We start from the raw sequence: 20,503 nt of genomic DNA, 5'->3' as shown, positions 1-20,503 counted from the left end.
GACCAGACGGATTACCAGGACATGTGCTCTGGGCATGTGCTGACGAACTGGCAGATGTCTTCAGTGACATTTTCAACATGTCCCTGATTGAGTCTGTAATACCAACATGCTTCAAGCAGACCACCATAGTCCCTGTACCCAAGAACACAAAGGCAACCTGCCTAAATGACTACAGACCCGTAGCACTCGCGTCCGTAGCCATGAAGTGCTTTGAAAGGCTGGTAATGGCTCACATCAACACCATTATCCCAGAAACCCTAGACCCACTCCAATGGGCATACCGCCCAAACAGATCCACAGATGATGCAATCTCTATTGCACTCCACACTGCCCTTTCCCACCTGGACAAAAGGAACACCCATGTGAGAATGCTATTCATTGACTACAGCTCAGCGTTCAACACCATAGTACCCTCAAAGCTCATCACTAAGGAACCTGGGACTAAACACCTCCCTCTGCAACTGGATCCTGGACTTCCTGACAGGCCGCCTCCAGTTGGTGAGGGTAGGTAGCAACACATCTGCCATGCTGATCCTCAACACTGGAGCTCCCCAGGGGTGCGTGCTCAGTCCCCTCCTGTACTCCCTGTTCACCCACGACTGTATGGCCAGGCACGACTCCAACACCATCATTAAGTTTGCTGACAACACAACAGTGGTAGGCCTGATCACTGACAACGACGAGACAGCCTATAGGGAGGAGGTCAGAGACCTGGCCGTGTGGTGCCAGAATAACAACCTATCCCTCAATGTAACCAAGACTAAGGAGATGATTGTGGACTACAGGAAAAGGAGCACCGAGCACGTCCCCATTCTCATCGACAGGGCTGTAGTGGAGCAGGTTGAGAACTTCAAATTCTTTGGTGTCCACATTAACAACAAACTAGAATGGTCCAAACACACCAAGACAGTCGTGAAGAGGGCACGACAACGCCTATTCCCTCTCAGGAGACTGAGAAGATTTGGCACGGGTCCTGAGATCCTCAAAAGGTTCTACAGCGGCAACGTCGAGAGCATCCTGACTGGTTTCATCACTGCCTGGTACGGCAATTGCTCGGCCTCTGACCGCAAGGCACCTCAGATGGTAGTGCATACGACCTAGTACATCACTGGGGCAAAGCTGCCTGCCATCCAGGACCTCTACACCAGGCGGTGTCAGAGGAAGGCCCTAAAAATTGTCAAAGATCTCAGCCACCCAGTCATAGACTGTTCTCTCTACTGCCACATGGCAAGCGGTACCGGAGTGCCAAGTCTATTGACTATTTGCATTGTGCCCCCCCAACCCCTCTTTTACGCTGCTGCTACTCTCTGTTTATCTTATATGCATAGTCACTTTAACTATACATTCATGTACATACTACCTCAATTGGCCCGACCAACCAGTGCTCCTGCACATTGGCTAACCGGGCTATCTGCATTGTGTCCCACCCGCCAACCCCTCTTTTTACGCTACTGCTACTCTCTGTTCATCATATATGCATAGTCACTTTAACCATATCTACATGTACATACTACCTCAATCAGCCTGACTAACCGGTGTCTGTATATAACCTTGCTACTCTCTTATTTTCAAATGTCTTTTTACTGTTTTATTTCTTTACTTACCTAGACACACACACACACACCTTTTTTTTCACACTATTGGTTGGAGCCTGTAAGTAAGCATTTCATTGTAAGGTTTACACCTGTTGTATTCGGCGCATGTGACAAATGAACTTTGATTTGAAATATCGTAAACGTAATAGGAGCAGTTAGGGCTAGATTCACACTTCATCACTAGCTGTGGGACGCTGCTCATGGATATATCACAGACTTCTGTTATCAGAGCTCTGTTTAGATACGGCAGTTTTCACTCATCTCAGCGCTTATAGGGAGGATTATTGCAGGGCTTTCCTCTGACCTGTGACAACTGAGAGACACCAAAATCTTTCATTTCAATTAGGGGGCCTACAGACCACGTCAGTAGCCTGTGGAGAGGGTGAAAGTGGTGTGTCCTGGTCTGACGGCGTGCCCTGCTTTCATGTCAGCGGGATGTCCATTGGCTGGTTAATAGTCCAATGCACTGGAGAAGCTTTAGGAAAGTGGATTGAGAGGGGCTATTTCAGAGGGGCTATTTGAAGGAAGTATATATTTTTTTAGCTATATAACCAAATGCTGAACAGTCCTTCTAGATTCCTCAACCTTCTCTATTCATTCAGTTTAATGTATTTCTTGCAGCAAGGACGTACTCTGTTTGACTTCACCTCCGCGATTGTAGCATATCTCGGCCATGAGAATGAGGTATGAGAGTTATGTAAAAGCTCATTCGTATTCCGCAAGCTCTGGGTACTTGGAGAATAAGCTGATGATAGAGAATTCATCCCTCTTTTCCCAAACGTAGGCTTTTCCAGGCAAAGGAAACAACTCTGCCAACACAAACAAACAAACAGTGACAGGGCGAGACGGCTTGTTAAACAACACACAGATTCCTGTCGGTTCATTCAAGCACAGGAAATCTAGCAGGTTCGTTGTTTTATTTATGGTAATTGCCAGTCATCCTTTAGAGACGGTCCTTTTTCCCTGAGTGAGTGACTGACAAACAGTGGTCGAGGTGACGATGGCGGTTGAGTCAATTTGAGTTCACACTTGATTTTAAGGTTAATTTCTGTGCCATAGCAGGACTCTCTTCCGCTGGTGTCATCTGCTCACTGAAGCAGGTAATGAATCTGGATCTAACTGAAGGTTTTACTGTGCAGGAATCCTTGTCTCTTTATTTGTCTTTGTATTTAATACAGTAGGCAATGTCAGATACATCATACTGTATGGAGTCAGGTGATGAGTTTATTCTTTGGGTGCAGTATGTCTTTGATCTGCCCCCTATATCTCCCTCCAGAAATGTTTCAGCACGGTTGTTACCCAGGGGCTGACCCTTAGCAACCTTTCCATGGTATCACTGTCATGTAGAACCATGTTAATTATTAGAAAGAACAAACTGTATCCCAAAGGTATTTTCTAGGAAGAAAATCTCTTTTTAGTATTTCTCTTTTTGAAATGAGACATGCCTTTCATAAGTCCTACCGTATGTCAGTGCCTTACTTATTAGATATAATGAATCTCCATAACCTCAGAATCGTTGGCTGCTTTGTGTGAACATGCTTGAACATTACTGTCTGTTCCTTGTTCTATTTCATCTCATGGGTGAATCAGATTGGAGACACCTACAGCGTGTTCCTCTCATGCAGCTTTGATCACAGAACCAGCTATGATTACAACCCACCCCAACTAAAAATTGGTGACTCAATCAGGATACTGCTGTAATAACTAGGGTTTGGCAGCCAGATGTTCATACTGTTTCTGTACCATACCGGGGTATAGGTATTACCGGGAGTGTGGGTCAGAAGGTTGTGGGTTTGCAGACGAGTAGGGGTGGACAGATCTCCTTTATAGTTTCAAGCATTGCATGAATTTATCATCATATTTGCAGGTATAAAAATGTCATGCAATTGTATGTAATTTTTTGTAAAAAAAAAAAAAGACAGGTGTTTGTTTTTTTTTCACCCCTTTTTCATGGTATCCAATTGTCTCATCGCTGCAACTCCCGTACGGACTCGAGAGGCGCAGGTCGAGAGCCGTGCATCCTCCGAAACACAACCCAACCAAGCCAGACTGCTTCTTGACACAATGCCCACTTAACCCAGAAGCCAGCCGCACCAATGTGTCGGAGGAAACACCGTACACCTGGCAACCGTGTCAGCGTGCACTACGCCCGGCCCGCCACAGGAGTCACTAGTGTGCGGAGATCCCTACCGGCCAAACCCTCCCCTAGCCCGGACGATGCTGGGCCAATTGTGCGCCGCCCCATGGGTCTCCCGGTTGCGGCCGGCTGCGACAGAGCCTGGACTTGAACCCAGAATCTCTAGTGGCACTGCGATGCAGTGCCTTAGACCACTGTGCCACTCAGGAGACCTTGTCATTTTAGATATTAGCAGAATCTTTTTTTAATACCACACAAATTACCAAAATTACAGGCTAAAAAATGGACCGAGAGGTCTGTGTTCATCTCATCATATTTCTCCAATGCCAAATCAGTGTGTCTTGTTTGCAAAGAAACTCACTAGTTTGCAAATAATTAAATCTGAGGCGTCATAAGGAACCTGAGCATGGTACGGTACTTTCAAAAGTTAGGCCTAACTTTCTACCCCAGACAAAGTAAGCCTACCGATGCAGAAAAATGTAAGCTTTAACTGCTGGCTACTCTTCTTCGGGGGCTTAAAACCTGTTGGGGCTCGGGGGCAGTATTGAGACATTTTGAAAAAAATATGTGCCCATTTTTAACTGCCTCCTACACCAACTCAGAAGCTAGGATATGCATATTATTAACACATTCGGATAGAAAACACTCTGAATTTTCTAAAACAGTTTGAATGGTGTCTGTAAGTATAACAAAACTCATATTGCAGGCAAAAACCTGTGAAAAATAGATCCAAAAAAAATGTGAATTTTGTGACTGTACTATTTAGTGTCATTGTTTTATAGATACCATAGTGAGAAAGGATTCATTTCGCAACACCTACGGCTTCCACTAGATGTCAACGATCTTTATAAAGTTGTTTGAAGCGTCTATGATAAACAGAGAGCAAATTAGAATGCAAGGAAGTTGACATGTCTTCACTTCATTCTTTTGCGCCTGCGCATAAATCTGAGAAGCGTGAGTTTGTCATTATTGTTTATCTAGACATAGGATAGGTTGTGTGAAAATATTACTGATGTTTAACGTTAAAAATGGACCAAAAGATTAATGCTAAACAACGTTTGACATGTTTGAACGAACGTAAATAGATTATTTACTAGGTTTTTTTAGCTTTTCGGCGTGATTTTACAACCCCCCCACCACGTTTTGTGGGAGCATAATGAACGCTAACTACTTGGTGTTATTTGGACATAAATTATGAACTTTGTCAAAAGAAACCACATTTGTTCCGGACCTGGGATTCCTGGCAGTGCCTTCTGATGGAGATAATCAAAGGTAAGGGGATATTTACAATGTTATTATCGATATTAGATGATGCTAACTGTATAGCATAGCTTATTGTTCTTAGCATAGCACCCCGTTTATTGCAAAATGTGATTTCCCAGTAAAGTTATTTTGAGATCTGGCCATTCGGTAGCAATTACGAGATGATAATATATTATTCTTTGAATGACAAAATTATAATTTACCAATGTTTTCGAATAGTAATTTTGTTATGTTCACCGGAAGCATTTCAGAGAAGAAAAAAATCTGAATTTCACGCTACTGTAAAATGCTGTTTTTGGATATAAATATGAACTTGATGGAACAAAAAATGCATGTATTGTATAACATAATGTCCTAGGAGTGTCATCTGATGGAGATTGACAAAGGTTAGTGCATAATTCTAGCTGGTTTCTGCTTTTGGTGACGCCTGACCTTGAATTGAAAATGGATGTTTGTACTTTTGTGGCTATGTACTGTCCTAACATAATCTAACTTTATGCTTTTGCCGTAAAGCCTCTTTGAAAATCGAACAATGTGGTTAGATTAAGGAGATGTTTATCTTTTAAATTGTGTAAAATAGTTGATTGTTTGAGAAATTGAAATTATTAGATTTTTGATGTTTTGAATTTCCAGCCTTGTTAGCAATCCCGACTCGGGGTTCATTGCTAACCTGTAGCCCCAACAGGTTTTAACCCAACAAGAGAAGGTCACAAGTGTTTCCCTAAAAGCTGTCTGGGTTTAAATATCTCCTATTATACAGAAAGGGAATAGCTTAATCAGTTGATAGTGACAGAATTCCAGTGCCTTTCGGAAAGTATTCAGACCTCTTGACTTTTTCCACATTTTCTTTACATTACAGCCTTATTCTAAAATTGATTCAATTGTTTTTTTTTCATCAATCTACACACAATACCCCATAATGACACAGCAAAAACACGTTTATATATATATATATATATATATATATATATATATATATATAAACGGAAAGATGACATTTTACATAAGTATTCAGACTGTTTCCTCAGGCCCTTCTACCCTGATTGCTCAGTTTGCCCAGTTGGCCAGCTCTAGAAAGAGTCTTGGAGGTTCTAAACTTCTTCCGTTTAAGACTGATTGTGTTCTTGGCTACCTTCAATGCTACAGAAATATTTTGGTATTCTTCACCCGATCTGTGCCTCGACACAATCCTGTCTCGGAACTCTTGGCTTGTTTTTTTTCTGACATGCACTGTGGGACCTGATATAGACAGGTGTGTGCCTTTCCAAATCATGTCCAATCAATTGAATTTACCACAGGGGGACTCCAATCAACCTGTAGAAACATCTCAAGGATGATCAATGGAAACCGGATCCACCTGAGCTCAATTTTGAGTCAGAATACTTATACAGCAAATGGTCAGAATACTTATGTAAAGATATTTGTTTTTTTTATTTAGTACATTTGTAAATGTTTCTAAAAACCTGTTTTTGCTTTGTCATCATGGGGTATTGTTTGTTGATTGAAGAGGAACATTTTATTTTATACATTACAGCTGTATTCTAAAATGTGGAAAAGGTTAAGAGGTCTGAATACTTTCTAAATGCACTGTTTGTGTTAATCCCTTCATTTACACGCTAATTGAAAAGACAGATCACCTGTGTGGTGCTGTGATTATCTAAATGAATAACACTGTCTGTTGGCTATGTAGCCTAAATGACAACCCATTAGCTATAGCCATTATCTATTTGTTTAAGTAACAAACTGACCAGGAAACAGGACAACATGATTGCTATGATCTGGCCAATTTATTTTTGAATGCTCCTCAGCCGATTTGCTATAAAGGCCTGAGTGGGTGGGAAAATGTTTAAATGGCCCATATGTGGGGGAAAAAGAGCTCAAATGTCATACAGCCTAAGACGCTGAAATTGTACACACAGTACTTTTATTTCCGTTGCGCTCTCTCCTTTTAAAAATATATTTTTATATTTAATTTTGCCCGAATTAAGGTATGCTAACAGGGACATTTATCGTGCCTTCCGAAAGTACACATACCCCTGATTTACTCCATTTTTTTTAATTTTTTTTTGTCTGAATTCAAAATGGATAAATAGATTTTGTCACTCATTTACATACAATACCCTTAATGTCAAATAGAAATGTTAGCACATTTTTTGAAAATGAAATACAGAAATATCGAATTTACATAAGTATTCACACCCCTGAGTCAATACATGTTAAAATCACATTTTGGCAACGATTTACAGCTAAGAGCTTTGCACGCCTGAGTTGTACAATATTTGCCCAGTCTTTTTAAAATTCTTCAAGCTCTGCCAAATTGGTTGTTGATCATTGCTAGACAACCATTTTCATGTCCTGACATAGATTTTCAAGCCAATTTAAGTCAGAACTGTAACTTGGCCACTCAGGAAACTTCAATGTCATCTTGGTAAGCAACTCCAGTGTATATTTGGCCTTGTGTTTTAGGTTATTGTCCTGCTGAAAGGTGACAATAACCTCTCCCAGTGTCTGGTGGAAAGCAGACTGGACCAGGTTTTCCTCTAGGACTTTGCCTGTGCCTGCTGCCTTCTTTCTTTTTTTTTTTATCCTGAAACTCTCCAGTCCTTAATGATTACAAGCATACCCATAACATGATGCAGCTACGCTTGAAAATATGGAGAGCGATACTCAGTAATGTGTTGTATTGGATTTGCCCCAAACATAACACTTTGTATTAAGGACAGAAAGTTCATTGCGTTGCCATTTTAAAAAAAAACATTTTTTTTTTTGCAGTATTAATTTTTCCTTGTTGCAAAAAGGAAACAGGTTTTGGAATGTTTGTATTTTGTAAAGGCTTTTATTTCTGTCAATTAGTCTAGTATTGTGGAGTAACTACAATGTTGCTGATCCATCCTCAGTTTTCTCCTATCACAGCCATTAAACTCTAACTGTTTTTTTTAAAGTCACCATTGGCCTCATGATGAAATCACTGAGTGGTTTCCTTCCTCTCCGGCAACTGAGTTAGGAAGGATGCCTGTAAGGGATATTCAATGTCTTTTTTTTACCCATCTACCAATCGGTGCCCTTCTTTGCGAGGCATTGGGAAAAACCTCCCTGGTCTTTGTGGTTGAATCTGTTTTTGAAATGCACTGCATGACTGAGGGACCTTACAGATCCTTGTATATGTGGGACACAGAGATTAGGTCGTCATTCAAAAATCATGTTAAACACTATTGCACACAGGGAGTCCATGCAAATTCTGTGACTTGTTAAGCACATTTTTACTACTGAACTTATTTAGGCTTGCTTTAAGAAAGGGGTTGAATACTTAGAAATTTCATTTTTTTAAATAAATGTGTAAAAATGTCTAAACAATTCTACTTTGACATTATGGGGTATTGTGTGTAGGCCAGTGACGACAAAAATCGCCATTTTAAATGCAGGCTTTAACACAACAATGTGGGAAAAGTCAAGGGGTGTCTGAGCATTTGCCCTCCCTTGATAATTTTTGAAAATATATAATAGCCATTCAGCGTTGAGCTAAACTGAGTGCGCTCAGCTGTAAATGGTCCTGGCGCACTGAAAACGTGTCAAGGGAAGCCAGTTTGGATTAGGCTTCAGACCAATCACATCAGAAGCCAAACATCATTGACGGAAAAAATAAAATAATTGTGTTGTCCTCCAGTGGCCAGCTTGCTAAAATCGGACCTTTCCTAAATTAGCCATGGATGGAGATGGGGATTTGGACTTGTGGTTTTACTTAATTCTCCGTACTCACCAATTATTATAATAGCGATTCTGATCCAACCATGAGAGGATGGCAGTTCAACGTGTAGTATGCTAATGTTGACTAGCTGGCCTGGTGCATCGTTGCCCATGAAGTTAGGCGAGCAAGCAATTTAGCCAGGTAGCCTAGGACAACAACTGTGTACTGTATGACAGTCGTAGACCGTTTAGATTAGATTGTTTTTAGTATCTTTTAGTTGTCACTATTAGACTAAGCATAGGTGAGTTGGATAATGTTTAAATTAAAATGGTGCTGGAATAGGGGAGGCAACTCCTGTTTTCTTTGAAACTTGCGGTAACTCTCTGTGGTTCTAAATCAAAAGTTGTTTAGTAGTCCAAAAATTTTGGAAACATTAACTTGCTTGACCATTCTGTAGGTAATGTAACTTTTTGTTACATGCAATGTTTTGTGGACTTCACCGGACAGATGTTGCTCTCCGGTTTTGTGATGAAACAAAGGTGTGGTTGAATTTATTCTGCCACTGTATCTTCTTATTGTCTCGGCCTTAGGCCTATATATCACATTGTCAAGGCATAATGAAGTAACAGGGTATAGAGCAAACAACGCAACTATCACAACACATACGTTGTAATATAGCTTTTTTGGAAGGACTTTCCCAGTGATTTTTACCCACGCTCCTGTATAGGTTTGCATTTACTTCATTGGAGAATTATATGGAGAGTTGAATGACGTTCTCTCTTTAATATACTATAATGATTCCTAAATGATCAAATTCATTTTATTCTCAATTAACACAGTGACGGCAAGTGCTTTTTGTTGTTCTCTTATTGACCCTGAGAGGAATAACCTATTCCTTTCCTTTGGCTTAAAAACAAACAAACTAGGTAGGCGTATTACACTGGCCAGGACAAATTATTCATGTATACTTCAGAAGTATCTCATCTACATCTCAGAAGGTAGAACCAACCCTAGACAAGACTCCTTAATAATAATCATTATATTTACTTCACAAATACTAATCAAATCAAAATATACACTGCTCAAAAAAATAAAGGGAACACTTAAACAACACAATGTAACTCCAAGTCAACCACACTTCTGTGAAATCAAACTGTCCACTTAGGAAGCAACACTGATTGACAATACATTTCACATGCTGTTGTGCAAATGGAATAGACAACAGGTGGAAATTATAGGCAATAAGCAAGACACCCCCCAATAAAGGAGTGGTTCTGCACGTGGTAACCACAGACCACTTCTCAGTTCCTATGCTTCCTGGCTGATGTTTTGGTCACTTTTGAATGCTGGCGGTGCTTTCACTCTAGTGGTAGCATGAGACGGAGTCTACAACCCACACAAGTGGCTCAGGTAGTGCAGCTCATCCAGGATGGCACATCAATGCGAGCTGTGGCAAGAAGGTTTGCTGTGTCTGTCAGCGTAGTGTCCAGAGCATGGAGGCGCTACCAGGAGACAGGCCAGTACATCAGGCGACGTGGAGGAGGCCGTAGGAGGGCAACAATCCAGCAGCAGGACCGCTACCTCCGCCTTTGTGCAAGGAGGGGCAGGAGGAGCACTGCCAGAGACCTGCAAAATGACCTCCAGCAGGCCACAAATGTGCATGTGTCTGCTCAAACGGTCAGAAACAGACTCCATGAGGGTGGTATGAGGGCCCGACGTCCACAGGTGGGGGTTGTGCTTACAGCCCAACACCGTGCAGGACGTTTGGCATTTGCCAGAGAACACCAAGATTGGCAAATTCGCCACTGGCGCCATGTGCTCTTCACAGATGAAAGCAGGTTCACACTGAGCACGTGACAGACGTGACAGAGTCTGGAGACGCCGTGGAGAACGTTCTGCTGCCTGCAACATCCTCCAGCATGACCGGTTTGGCGGTGGGTCAGTCATGGTGTGGGGTGGCATTTCTTTGGGGGGCCGCACAGCCCTCCATGTGCTCGCCAGAGGTAGCCTGACTGCCATTAGGTACCGAGATGAGATCCTCAGACCCCTTGTGAGACCATATGCTGGTGCGGTTGGCCCTGGGTTCCTCCTAATGCAAGACAATGCTAGACCTCATGTGGCTGGAGTGTGTCAGCAGTTCCTGCAAGAGGAAGGCAATGATGCTATAGACTGGCCCGCCCGTTCCCCAGACCTGAATCCAATTGAGCACATCTGGGACATCATGTCTCGCTCCATCCACCAACGCCACGTTGCACCACAGACTGTCCAGGAGTTGGCGGATGCTTTAGTCCAGGTCTGGGAGGAGATCCCTCAGGAGACCATCCGCCACCTCATCAGGAGCATGCCCAGGCATTGTACGGAGGTCATACATGCACGTGGAGGCCACACACACTACTGAGCCTCATTTTGACTTGTTTTAAGGACATTACATCAAAGTTGGATCAGCCTGTAGTGTGGTTTTCCACTTTAATTTTGAGTGTGACTCCAAATCCAGACCTCCATGGGTTGATAAATTGGATTTCCATTGATTATTTTTGTGATTTTGTTGTCAGCACATTCAACTATGTAAAGAAAAAAGTATTTAAGATTTTCTTTCATTCAGATCTAGGATGTTGTTTAAGTGTTCCCTTTATTTTTTTGAGCAGTGTATTAGTCACAGGTAGACCTTACAGTGAAATGCTTACTTATGAGCCCCCTAACCAACAGTGCAGTTTCAAGAAATACGGATAAGAAGAATAACTAGTTGACTGCACATAGCATGGATACAGTACTGACACTTACTCTGCAGTGGTTGTGTATGGGAGATGAACATGCACCGACCCAGACCTCTACTTTCTGAGATTACACATACTGAATCAAATGAATAAATAAAGTAAACCTATTTTTTTTTTTAATAAATTGTAATTTAAAAAAAATTTAAGGATAAAATAATATACATGTAGTCACGTTCATAAGTATCTGGACTTTGACACAATGTGCATTATTTTGTCCCTTTTGGATTTGAAAGGAAACAATCAAGATGTGCTTTAAGTGTAGACATTTGGGGCAGACGTCGGGTCAGATGAAGTGAAGAAGAACAGATATCACGAAAGTTTTGTCTAGCAACAGAGGTGTATTAGCTGTTCAGATGTGTAAGGAGGAAGGTTTAAGTACTAGTGCTTGTGTGAAGATGTCTTGGTCTGTTCATCTGTCTGACCATTTGGGTGAATAAACTTGGTTTGAGCTTTACTGATCGTCCGTGAGTTTTTACTCTTTATTTAGAACCTAACAGTTGGCGCTGCGAGCAGGGTTCACCACGATTTACAGTCGAACTAGGGATTCCGAATCAGTGAAGCAGGTGTCGGAACTGTGCCTACCTTGTTTATCACTCATTCTGACATCATGGGGAGATGAGCATCGTAGGCTGAACCAATTATAGGATACGGACCTAGAAAGCCTGAGCTTATTCAGTAGTCCCATTTTGTATTACGACCGGTCTTAGTTTTATGGTATATAGTCCCGGAAGGTAAGCCCGAGCAGGCTGGTACCTGCAGATGGTAAGTCCTAGGGGGTTGGTTCCCTACTAGACCCGTAAAGAGGCGGTGAAAGCCCAGGCCGTTGAGGGTGTGTGGATTGTTATGCTTGTGTACTAGTACCGTAGGTTGTAAATAAGTAGTCCATGGAGAAGGACAACCGGGGGGAATGTGGATGGTGATAAGGTTGCCTATACATTCTAGAAGGAAGCCACATTCATTTATTTTAAGCAAGAAGATATTCAAACGTGTGATCATGATTTGTGTGTATTGGCAGTAGCAATACGGAGAGAGGTTGGTTGAACCGTGACAGATTATGTGGAAATAGGAAGACAACTGTGAATAATTTTGGTAATGTGTGTTATCAACAACAGTGATTATTTGAGGCGCATCACTGGAATAATACATTAGGTCACCTTTATTCTCCAGTAATACATTTGCAGACAAGGTACCAAGTGCCGTGACCAATTTAATAGGCACATACTGTACCATAACAACTCTGGGGAAGTGGGTGTCGCTACCTTAGAAAATAGTTAATAGAAGGCGTGTATTAAGGAGTGAGGATATCTAAATACTCTGAACACTGTCGGGAGAGGCTTCGGAGTAAAGAGGGGCTAGAGGAAGAACACTTTACTAAAAGTTATTGGGCCGCACAAGCGTTCGACCAAATCGGCTCGAATATGGAGAAACATTGAGCAAATTGGTCAGCATTTCCCTGCTGACGGAAAATTCCAATCTAATAGAGAATACAGAGATGCAATTGTGACTTGGCACAATGACATGAAATAAGAATCAACGCTCAATACACCAGCGTTTTGATGTCGGCATTCTATCAACAAAAAAGACAAACCGATAAGGCCAAAATTAGATGTACTCCGCTGCAAGAAGACTGGGTACGTGAGTACATTGATAGAATTTGTACATCTGGTTTGAAACCTGTTTTTCAAAACGGCAATTGCGGGGTTGTGGATGAAATAGAGCAGTATGCTTTGAGAGTGGAATCTTAACTCTGCTCAATTCGCGGTCGTGCGAGGCGTTAACACTGCCACAGTGAAAGTCACTAACAGTGGTTTCAATGGCCAAGGTAATACACAGAAACAGGGAGGGAAAAGTATGGCGACAGATCCCTGTTTAGATGTGGGGCCGTTGGTCATTGGAAGAATGAGTGTAGAATGATAATGAAGACTACTGCATTCGGAGGGAATGCTGCTCTGCATTTTTTGACAAAAGAACCAGCAGCGAACACTTGTAAGCAGCGGGGCAGAAAACGCTCATATAGCGGTGTATGGCCTTGGTTCGATCGATAGTGGTTCATAGTGATGAGTTTCTATGTGAAGGGAGACGTAGGAGGCAACATCTCACAACGTTCTAATAGATGCCTGGGATCAAATGTCACGGATTCCTTATGATGAGAAATAGGCTACATTTACGCCCGGGAAAAGTGGCACAATTAGCAAGGTAACGGGTAGCATCGAAAGCGATACGATTACTATTTGTCTTTAAACATAGGACCAGTAACAATACCCGGATAATTTTACATGGGAGGAAGTGGAGCCGATTTTTGGGGTTGGATAATCCTTGCGAGAACTAAAGACAATGGAGTCTAAAAGGTAACAAATAAAAAATCAGGCCAAACTCAAATCTTTTTGGGGGGGGGGGGGGTAATCTCGTGAAGCATTTTAATTTGTTTTATTATTCTAAAATATATTTATAGAAGGGATGAGGGGTCATAAGAAATTTGAGTTGGTGTTACCAAACCTAAAATTACCTTTTTAAAATGTTGTATTGCGGTGGTTATGGTATACTCGGTTGCGAGATAAATGTCGCTGTGTCTAAAGGGAGTACACGCTAAATAAAGGATGCATAAACGATGGAGTCCCCCAAGCTAGGCTTGATATAGATTGATACAAACTTTTATAAAATATAACATTTGATAAAAAATAAAAAACGGGCCCCTTATTTACAAGTATTCAGACCCTTTCTGCATTATTGAAAGTCCCCAAGAACAGTGGCCTCCATCATTGTTAATGGAAGAAGTTTGCAACCCCTGAGACTCTTCATAGAGCTGGCAGCTTGGCCTACTTGAGCAATTGGGGGAGAAAGTCCTTGGTCAGTGACGTGACCAAAAATCCGATGGTCACTCTGACAGAGCTCCAGAGTTCCTCTGTGGAGATGGTTGTCCTTCTGGAAGGTTCTCCCATCTCTGCAGCACTCCACCAATCAGGCCTTTGTGGTAGAGTGGCCAGACGGAAGCCACCCCTCAGTAAAAGGCCGCTTGGAGTTTGCCAAAAGGCACCTATAGGACTCTGACCATGAGAAACAAGATTCTCTGGTCTGATGAAACCAAGATTGAACTCTTTGGCCTGAATGCCAAGCGTCATGTCTGTAGGAAACCTGGCACCATCCCTACGATGAAGCATGGTGGTGGCAGCATTGTGCTGTGGGGATGTTTTTCAGCGGCAGGGACTGGGAGACTAGGCAGGTTTGAGGAAAAGATGAACGGGGCAAAGTACAGCGAGATCCTTGATGAAAACCTGCACCAGAGCACTCAGGACCTCCGACTGGGGGCGTAGGTTCACCTTCCAACAGGACAATGACCCTACGCACACAGCCAAGACAGCGCAGGAGTGGCTTTGGGACAAGTCTCAATGTCTTTAAGTGGCCCAGCCAGAGCCCGGACTTGAACCCGATCGAACATCTCTGGAGAGACCTGAAAATAGCTGTGCGGCGACGCTACCCATCCAACCTGACAGAACTTGAGGGTCTGCAGAGAAGAATGGGAGAAACTCTCCAAATACAGGCAGTGGTGTAAAGTACTTAAACTACTTTAGTATTTTGAAGTATTTTTATTTATCTGTACTTTACTTTTTATATTTTGACAACTTTTACTTCACTACTTTCCTAAAGAAAATAATGTACTTTTTACTCCATACATTTTCCCTGACACCCAAAAGTACTCGTTACATTTTGAATGATTAGCAGGACAGGAAATTGGCCCAATTCATGCACTTATCAAGATAACATCCCTACTGCCTCTGATCTGGCAGACTCACTAAACACACATACTACGTTGGTAAATGATGTCTGAGTGTTGGAGTGTTCCCCTGGCTAAAAAAACAAGAAAATTAAACCAGGCAGCACCATTTATGTAAGGAATTTGAAGTGATTTACTCTTTTTTTTTTTTTACTTTTGATACTTAAGAATATTTAAAACCAAATACTTAGACCATGCTCAAGTAGTATTTTACTGGGTGACTTTCATTTTTACTTGTCATTTTCTATTAAGGTACCTTTTACTTTTACTCAAGTTTGACAATTGTATACTTTTTCCACCACTGAGTACAGGTGTGCCAAGCTTGTAGCGTCATACCCAAGAAGACTCGAGGCTGTAATCACTGCCAAAGGTGCTTCAACAAAGTACTGAGTAAAGGGTCTGAGTACTTATGTAACTGGAATATTTTTATTTTATTTTTATTTTTTAATACGTTTGCAAAAATGTCTAAACTTGTTTTTGCTTTGTCATTATTGTGTGTGTGTGTGTGTGTGTTGATGGGGGGGAACAATTGAATCAATTTTAGAATAAGGCTGTAACGTAACAAAATGTGGAAAAGGTCAAGGGGTCTGAATACTTTCCAAATGCACTGTTATGGTGCTATATCAGGATTCAAAGTGAAACGGGAAAAAACAACTGATAATGCAATTTCCCAAAAAAATTCAAATATGAAAAATAGATTTCAGTGGAAATTTGATTGATTAGGATCCCCATTAGCCGACGCCAATGGCGACAGCTAGTCTTACTGGGGTCCGACACAAAGCAAAAAATGGGGAAACAAATCTCAAGAAATTGATGAGAACTATTGGCCACTGATATGTGAGAAATGTTTGCAACTACAACCTTAAACATATACATTATTGCAACATATAAATTCAATTACTACACTCCTGCCAGAATGCATGTAATGCACCCATGAATGTAATATCTCTGTTGGAGATGCGAAAACCAAAAAGGAACCCTATTATACTTAACAAAATACACTGCTCAAAAAAATAAAGGGAACACTTAAACAACACAATGTAACTCCAAGTCAACCACACTTCTGTGAAATCAAACTGTCCACTTAGGAAGCAACACTGATTGACAATAAATTTCACATGCTGTTGTGCAAATGGAATAGACAACAGGTGGAAATTATAGGCAATTAGCAAGACACCCCCAATAAAGGAGTGGTTCTGCAGGTGGTGACCACAGACCACTTCTCAGTTCCTATGCTTCCTGGCTGATGTTTTGGTCACTTTTGAATGCTGGCGGTGCTTTCACTCTAGTGGTAGCATGAGACGGAGTCTACAACCCACACAAGTGGCTCAGGTAGTGCAGCTCATCCAGGATGGCACATCAATGCGAGCTGTGGCAAGAAGGTTTGCTGTGTCTGTCAGCATAGTGTCCAGAGCATGGAGGCGCTACCAGGAGACAGGCCAGTACATCAGGAGACGTGGAGGAGGCCGTAGGAGGGCAACAACCCAGCAGCAGGACCGCTACCTCCGCCTTTGTGCAAGGAGGAGCAGGAGAAGCACTGCCAGAGCCCTGCAAAATGACCTCCAGCAGGCCACAAATGTGCATGTGTCTGCTCAAACGGTCAGAAACAGACTCCATGAGGGTGGCATGAGGGCCCGACGTCCACAGGTGGGGGTTGTGCTTACAGCAAAACACCGTGCAGGACGTTTGGCATTTGCCAGAGAACACCAAGATTAGCAAATTCGCCACTGGCGCCCTGTGCTCTTCACAGATGAAAGCAGGTTCACACTGAGCACATGTGACAGACGTGACAGTCTGGAGACGCCGTGGAGAACGTTCTGCTGCCTGCAACATCCTCCAGCATGACCGGTTTGGCGGTGGGTCAGTCATGGTGTGGGGTGGCATTTCTTTGGGGGGCCACACAGCCCTCCATGTGCTCGCCAGAGGTAGCCTGACTGCCATTAGGTACCGAGATGAGATCCTCAGACCCCTTGTGAGACCATATGCTGGTGCGGTTGGCCCTGGGTTCCTCCTAATGCAAGACAATGCTAGACCTCATGTGGCTGGTGTGTATCAGCAGTTCCTGCAAGAGGAAGGCATTGATGCTATGGACTGGCCTGCCCGTTCCCCATGTAACCGATGTGAAATGGCTAGTTAGTTAGCGGTGGTGCGCGCTAATAGCATTTCAATCAGTGACGTCACTCGCTCTGAGACTTGAAGTAGGGTTTCCCCTTGCGTTGCAAGGGCCGTGGCTTTTGTGGCGCGATGGGTAACGATGCTTCGTGGGTGTCAGTTGTTGATGTGTGCAAGGGTCACTGGTTCGAGCCCGGGTTGGGGCGAAGAGAGGGACGGAACCTACACTGTTACACCCAGACCTGAATCCAATTGAGCACATCTGGGACATCATGTCTCGCTCCATCCACCAATGCCACGTTGCACCACAGACTGTCCAGGAGTTGGCGGATGCTTTAGTCCAGGTCTGGGAGGAGATCCCTCAGGAGACCATCCGCCACCTCATCAGGAGCATGCCCAGGCGTTGTAGGGAGGTCATACAGGCACGTGGAGGCCACACACACTACTGAGCCTCATTTTGACTTGTTTTAAGGACATTACATCAAAGTTGGATCAGCCTGTAGTGTGGTTTTCCACTTTCATTTTGAGTGTGACTCCAAATCCAGACCTCCATGGGTTGATACATTGGATTTCCATTAATTATTTTTGTGTGATTTTGTTGTCAGCACATTCAACTATGCAAAGAAAAAAGTATTTAATAAGATTATTTCTTTCATTCAGATCTAGGATGTGTTATTTTAGTGTTCCCTTTATTTTTTTGAGCAGTGTATAAGCACAACATGTAAAGTCTTGGTTTCATGAGCCGAAAAGGTCCCAGAAATGTTCCGTATGCTCAAAAAGCTTATTTCTCATTTTGTGCACAAATTTGTTTTCTGTACATCCCTGTTAGTGAGAATTTCTCCTTTGCCAAGATAATCCATCCACCTGACAGGTGTGGTATATCAAGATGCTGTTTAAACATGATCATTACACAGGTGCACCTTGTGCTTGGGACAATAAAAGACCACTCTAAAATGTGCCATTTTCTCACACTAGACAATGCCACAGATGTCTCAGAGCTGTTGCCAGATAATTGATTGTTAATTACCATAAGCCGTATTCAACGTCGTTTTTGAGAATTTGACAGAACGTCCAACCGGCCTCACAAACGCTGACCACGTGTAACCGCCAGCCCAGGACCTCCACATCCGGCTTCTTCACCGGCGGCATCGTCTGAGACCAGTCACCTGGACAGCTGAATAAACTGTGGGTTTGCACAACCAAATAATTTTTGCACAAGCTGTCACTGTCTCAGGGAAACTCATTTGTGTTCTGATCGTCCTCACCAGGGTCTTGAACTGACCGCAGTTTTGCGTTGTAACTGGCTTCAGTGGGCAAATGCTCAACTTCGATGGCCACTGGCATGCTGGACAAGTGTGCTCTTCACCGATTTAATCCTGGTTTCAACTGTACTGGACAGATGGCAGACTGCGTGTATGGCGTTGTGTGGGCACGCGATTTGCTGATGTGAACAAAGTGCCCATGGCGGTGGGGTTATAGTATGGGTTCCGGACAACGAACACGATTGCATTTTATCGAAGGCAATTTGAATGCACACAGATACCATGACGAAATCCTGAGGCCCATTGTCGTGCCATTCATTCGCTGCCATCACCTCATGTTTCAGCATGATAATGCACGGCCCCCGTGTCACAAGGATCTGTACACAATTCCTGGAAGCTGAAAATATCACTGTTCTTCCACGGCCTGCATACTCACCAGACATGTGACCCATTGAGCATGTTTGGGATGCTCTGGATCAACGTGTATGACCGTGTGTTCCAGTTCCCGCCAATATCCACAGGTATTGAAGAGGAGTGTGACAACATTCCACATTCCATTAATTAACAGCCTGATCAACCCTATGCAAAGGAGATGTCGCGCTGCATGAGGCAAATGGTGGGCACACCAGATACTGACTGGTTCTGATCCACGCCCCTACTTTTCTTTTAAGGTATCTGTGAAAAACAGAGGCTTATCTGTATTCCCAGTCATGTAAAATCCATAGATGAGGGCCTAATGAATTTATTTTAATTGACTGTTCCTTCTATGAACTGTAACTCAGTAAAATATTTGAAATTGTTATATTGGTCTTGTGACAAACTGACATCATTTTGGGATAATGTCTGTGCTATCATATTGTCTAGGAATTTACATCCATCTAGCTCCACAATTATGTCTGCTTGGAAATATGGAAATATTGGTGACCAATATCAAATACGTTTGTAACTTGGGTCTAATTACTGCAAATAGTTTTTATAGATATCAATTGTAAAGCATCTTACTCACCACAAATAACAAACTGGAGGGCTAAACTATGTTTTTAATCAACTCTGGAAACTTTACATTGATCATCTTGAGGAGTGTGACATTTGCCAACAGACATAATCATGTTTTGAATTTGATATGTACACTGTGTATTGAAAGGGGAGGCTACTGTGTGTTCATGGACTGTTGTGGTTTTGGTTTGTGTATGTTTATCCAAAAAAATAAGAATTACCTGGGTAAATGGTATATCGCCCAAGCCTAGTAATAACATGGACTAGGCCTTCCTCAATAGGCCTATGTAACACAATGTACTGTTTGCTGGCTTGATTGTGTTACACAATGACCTACATTTGACCCTCTAATTGAAGGGGTACTCTAACTGGGATGGCACAGCTGTTGGTCAGGGATGCAGATAACGGATTGTGTAGTAACCACCTTAGCCAGATGTAATTTCAGAGAATTATTTTACTGAATTGGTTGTGAGTAATGGGCCAAGGCAGATCCATTGAACTGTTTACATTGCAGGTTTAGTGTTACAGATTTACCTTTTTCAGAGTTTGTTTGTATATAAAGTATTTTTCAGGGCAGCAAAACCTCAGTCAGGCGCACACACACACATCTACCTCAGCTGTTTTTCTGGTGCGTTGAGCAGATTAACTGGCTTGAACTACAATTTGCTCTTTTCAAAATATCCACTTTTCTGCCCATTTGCCTTAAGCTGAGGTGTCGTCATGATCATCTCTTTGCCCATCCACTTTAGCAGCTTTTTGATGCTCTGGCCAGTGGACTCTCTGCTCCTGGTAATGTCTTCCTGCCACTCATGGGGGGGAAAGGCAGTTCAAGGCTCTAATATTCCCACAGCAGTCAATAGAATCAGGACTTTTAAGAGGATGAGAAACATTAGTGTTTATAGATTTA

General features: G+C 42.6%; 1 protein-coding gene across 6 annotated transcripts in view; it reads left to right on the top strand.

Annotated features, from left to right (window-relative positions):
- LOC106611026 (osmosensitive cation channel TMEM63C) overlaps positions 1 to 20,503 on the top strand; it is an 89,738-nt gene that overhangs the window by 38,026 nt on the left and 31,209 nt on the right. Inside the window, exon 1 of one of the 6 annotated variants that reach the window (XM_014210832.3) lies at positions 12,700 to 13,085. The exons of the other annotated variants lie outside the window; for them this stretch is intronic. Coding sequence (XP_014066307.1) covers positions 13,011 to 13,085 — 75 coding nt within the window. The 5' untranslated portion in view covers positions 12,700 to 13,010. Of the gene's footprint in view, positions 1 to 12,699; positions 13,086 to 20,503 lie in introns of those variants that run through there. 6 annotated transcript variants of the gene reach the window in all.

Source organism: Salmo salar, chromosome 09 (genome assembly GCF_965601325.2).
Source record: "Salmo salar chromosome 09, fSalSal1, whole genome shotgun sequence".
Classification (NCBI taxonomy): domain Eukaryota; kingdom Metazoa; phylum Chordata; class Actinopteri; order Salmoniformes; family Salmonidae; genus Salmo; species Salmo salar.
Note: the sequence above shows the minus strand (reverse complement) of the source record. Positions and strands in the feature narration are given on the sequence as shown.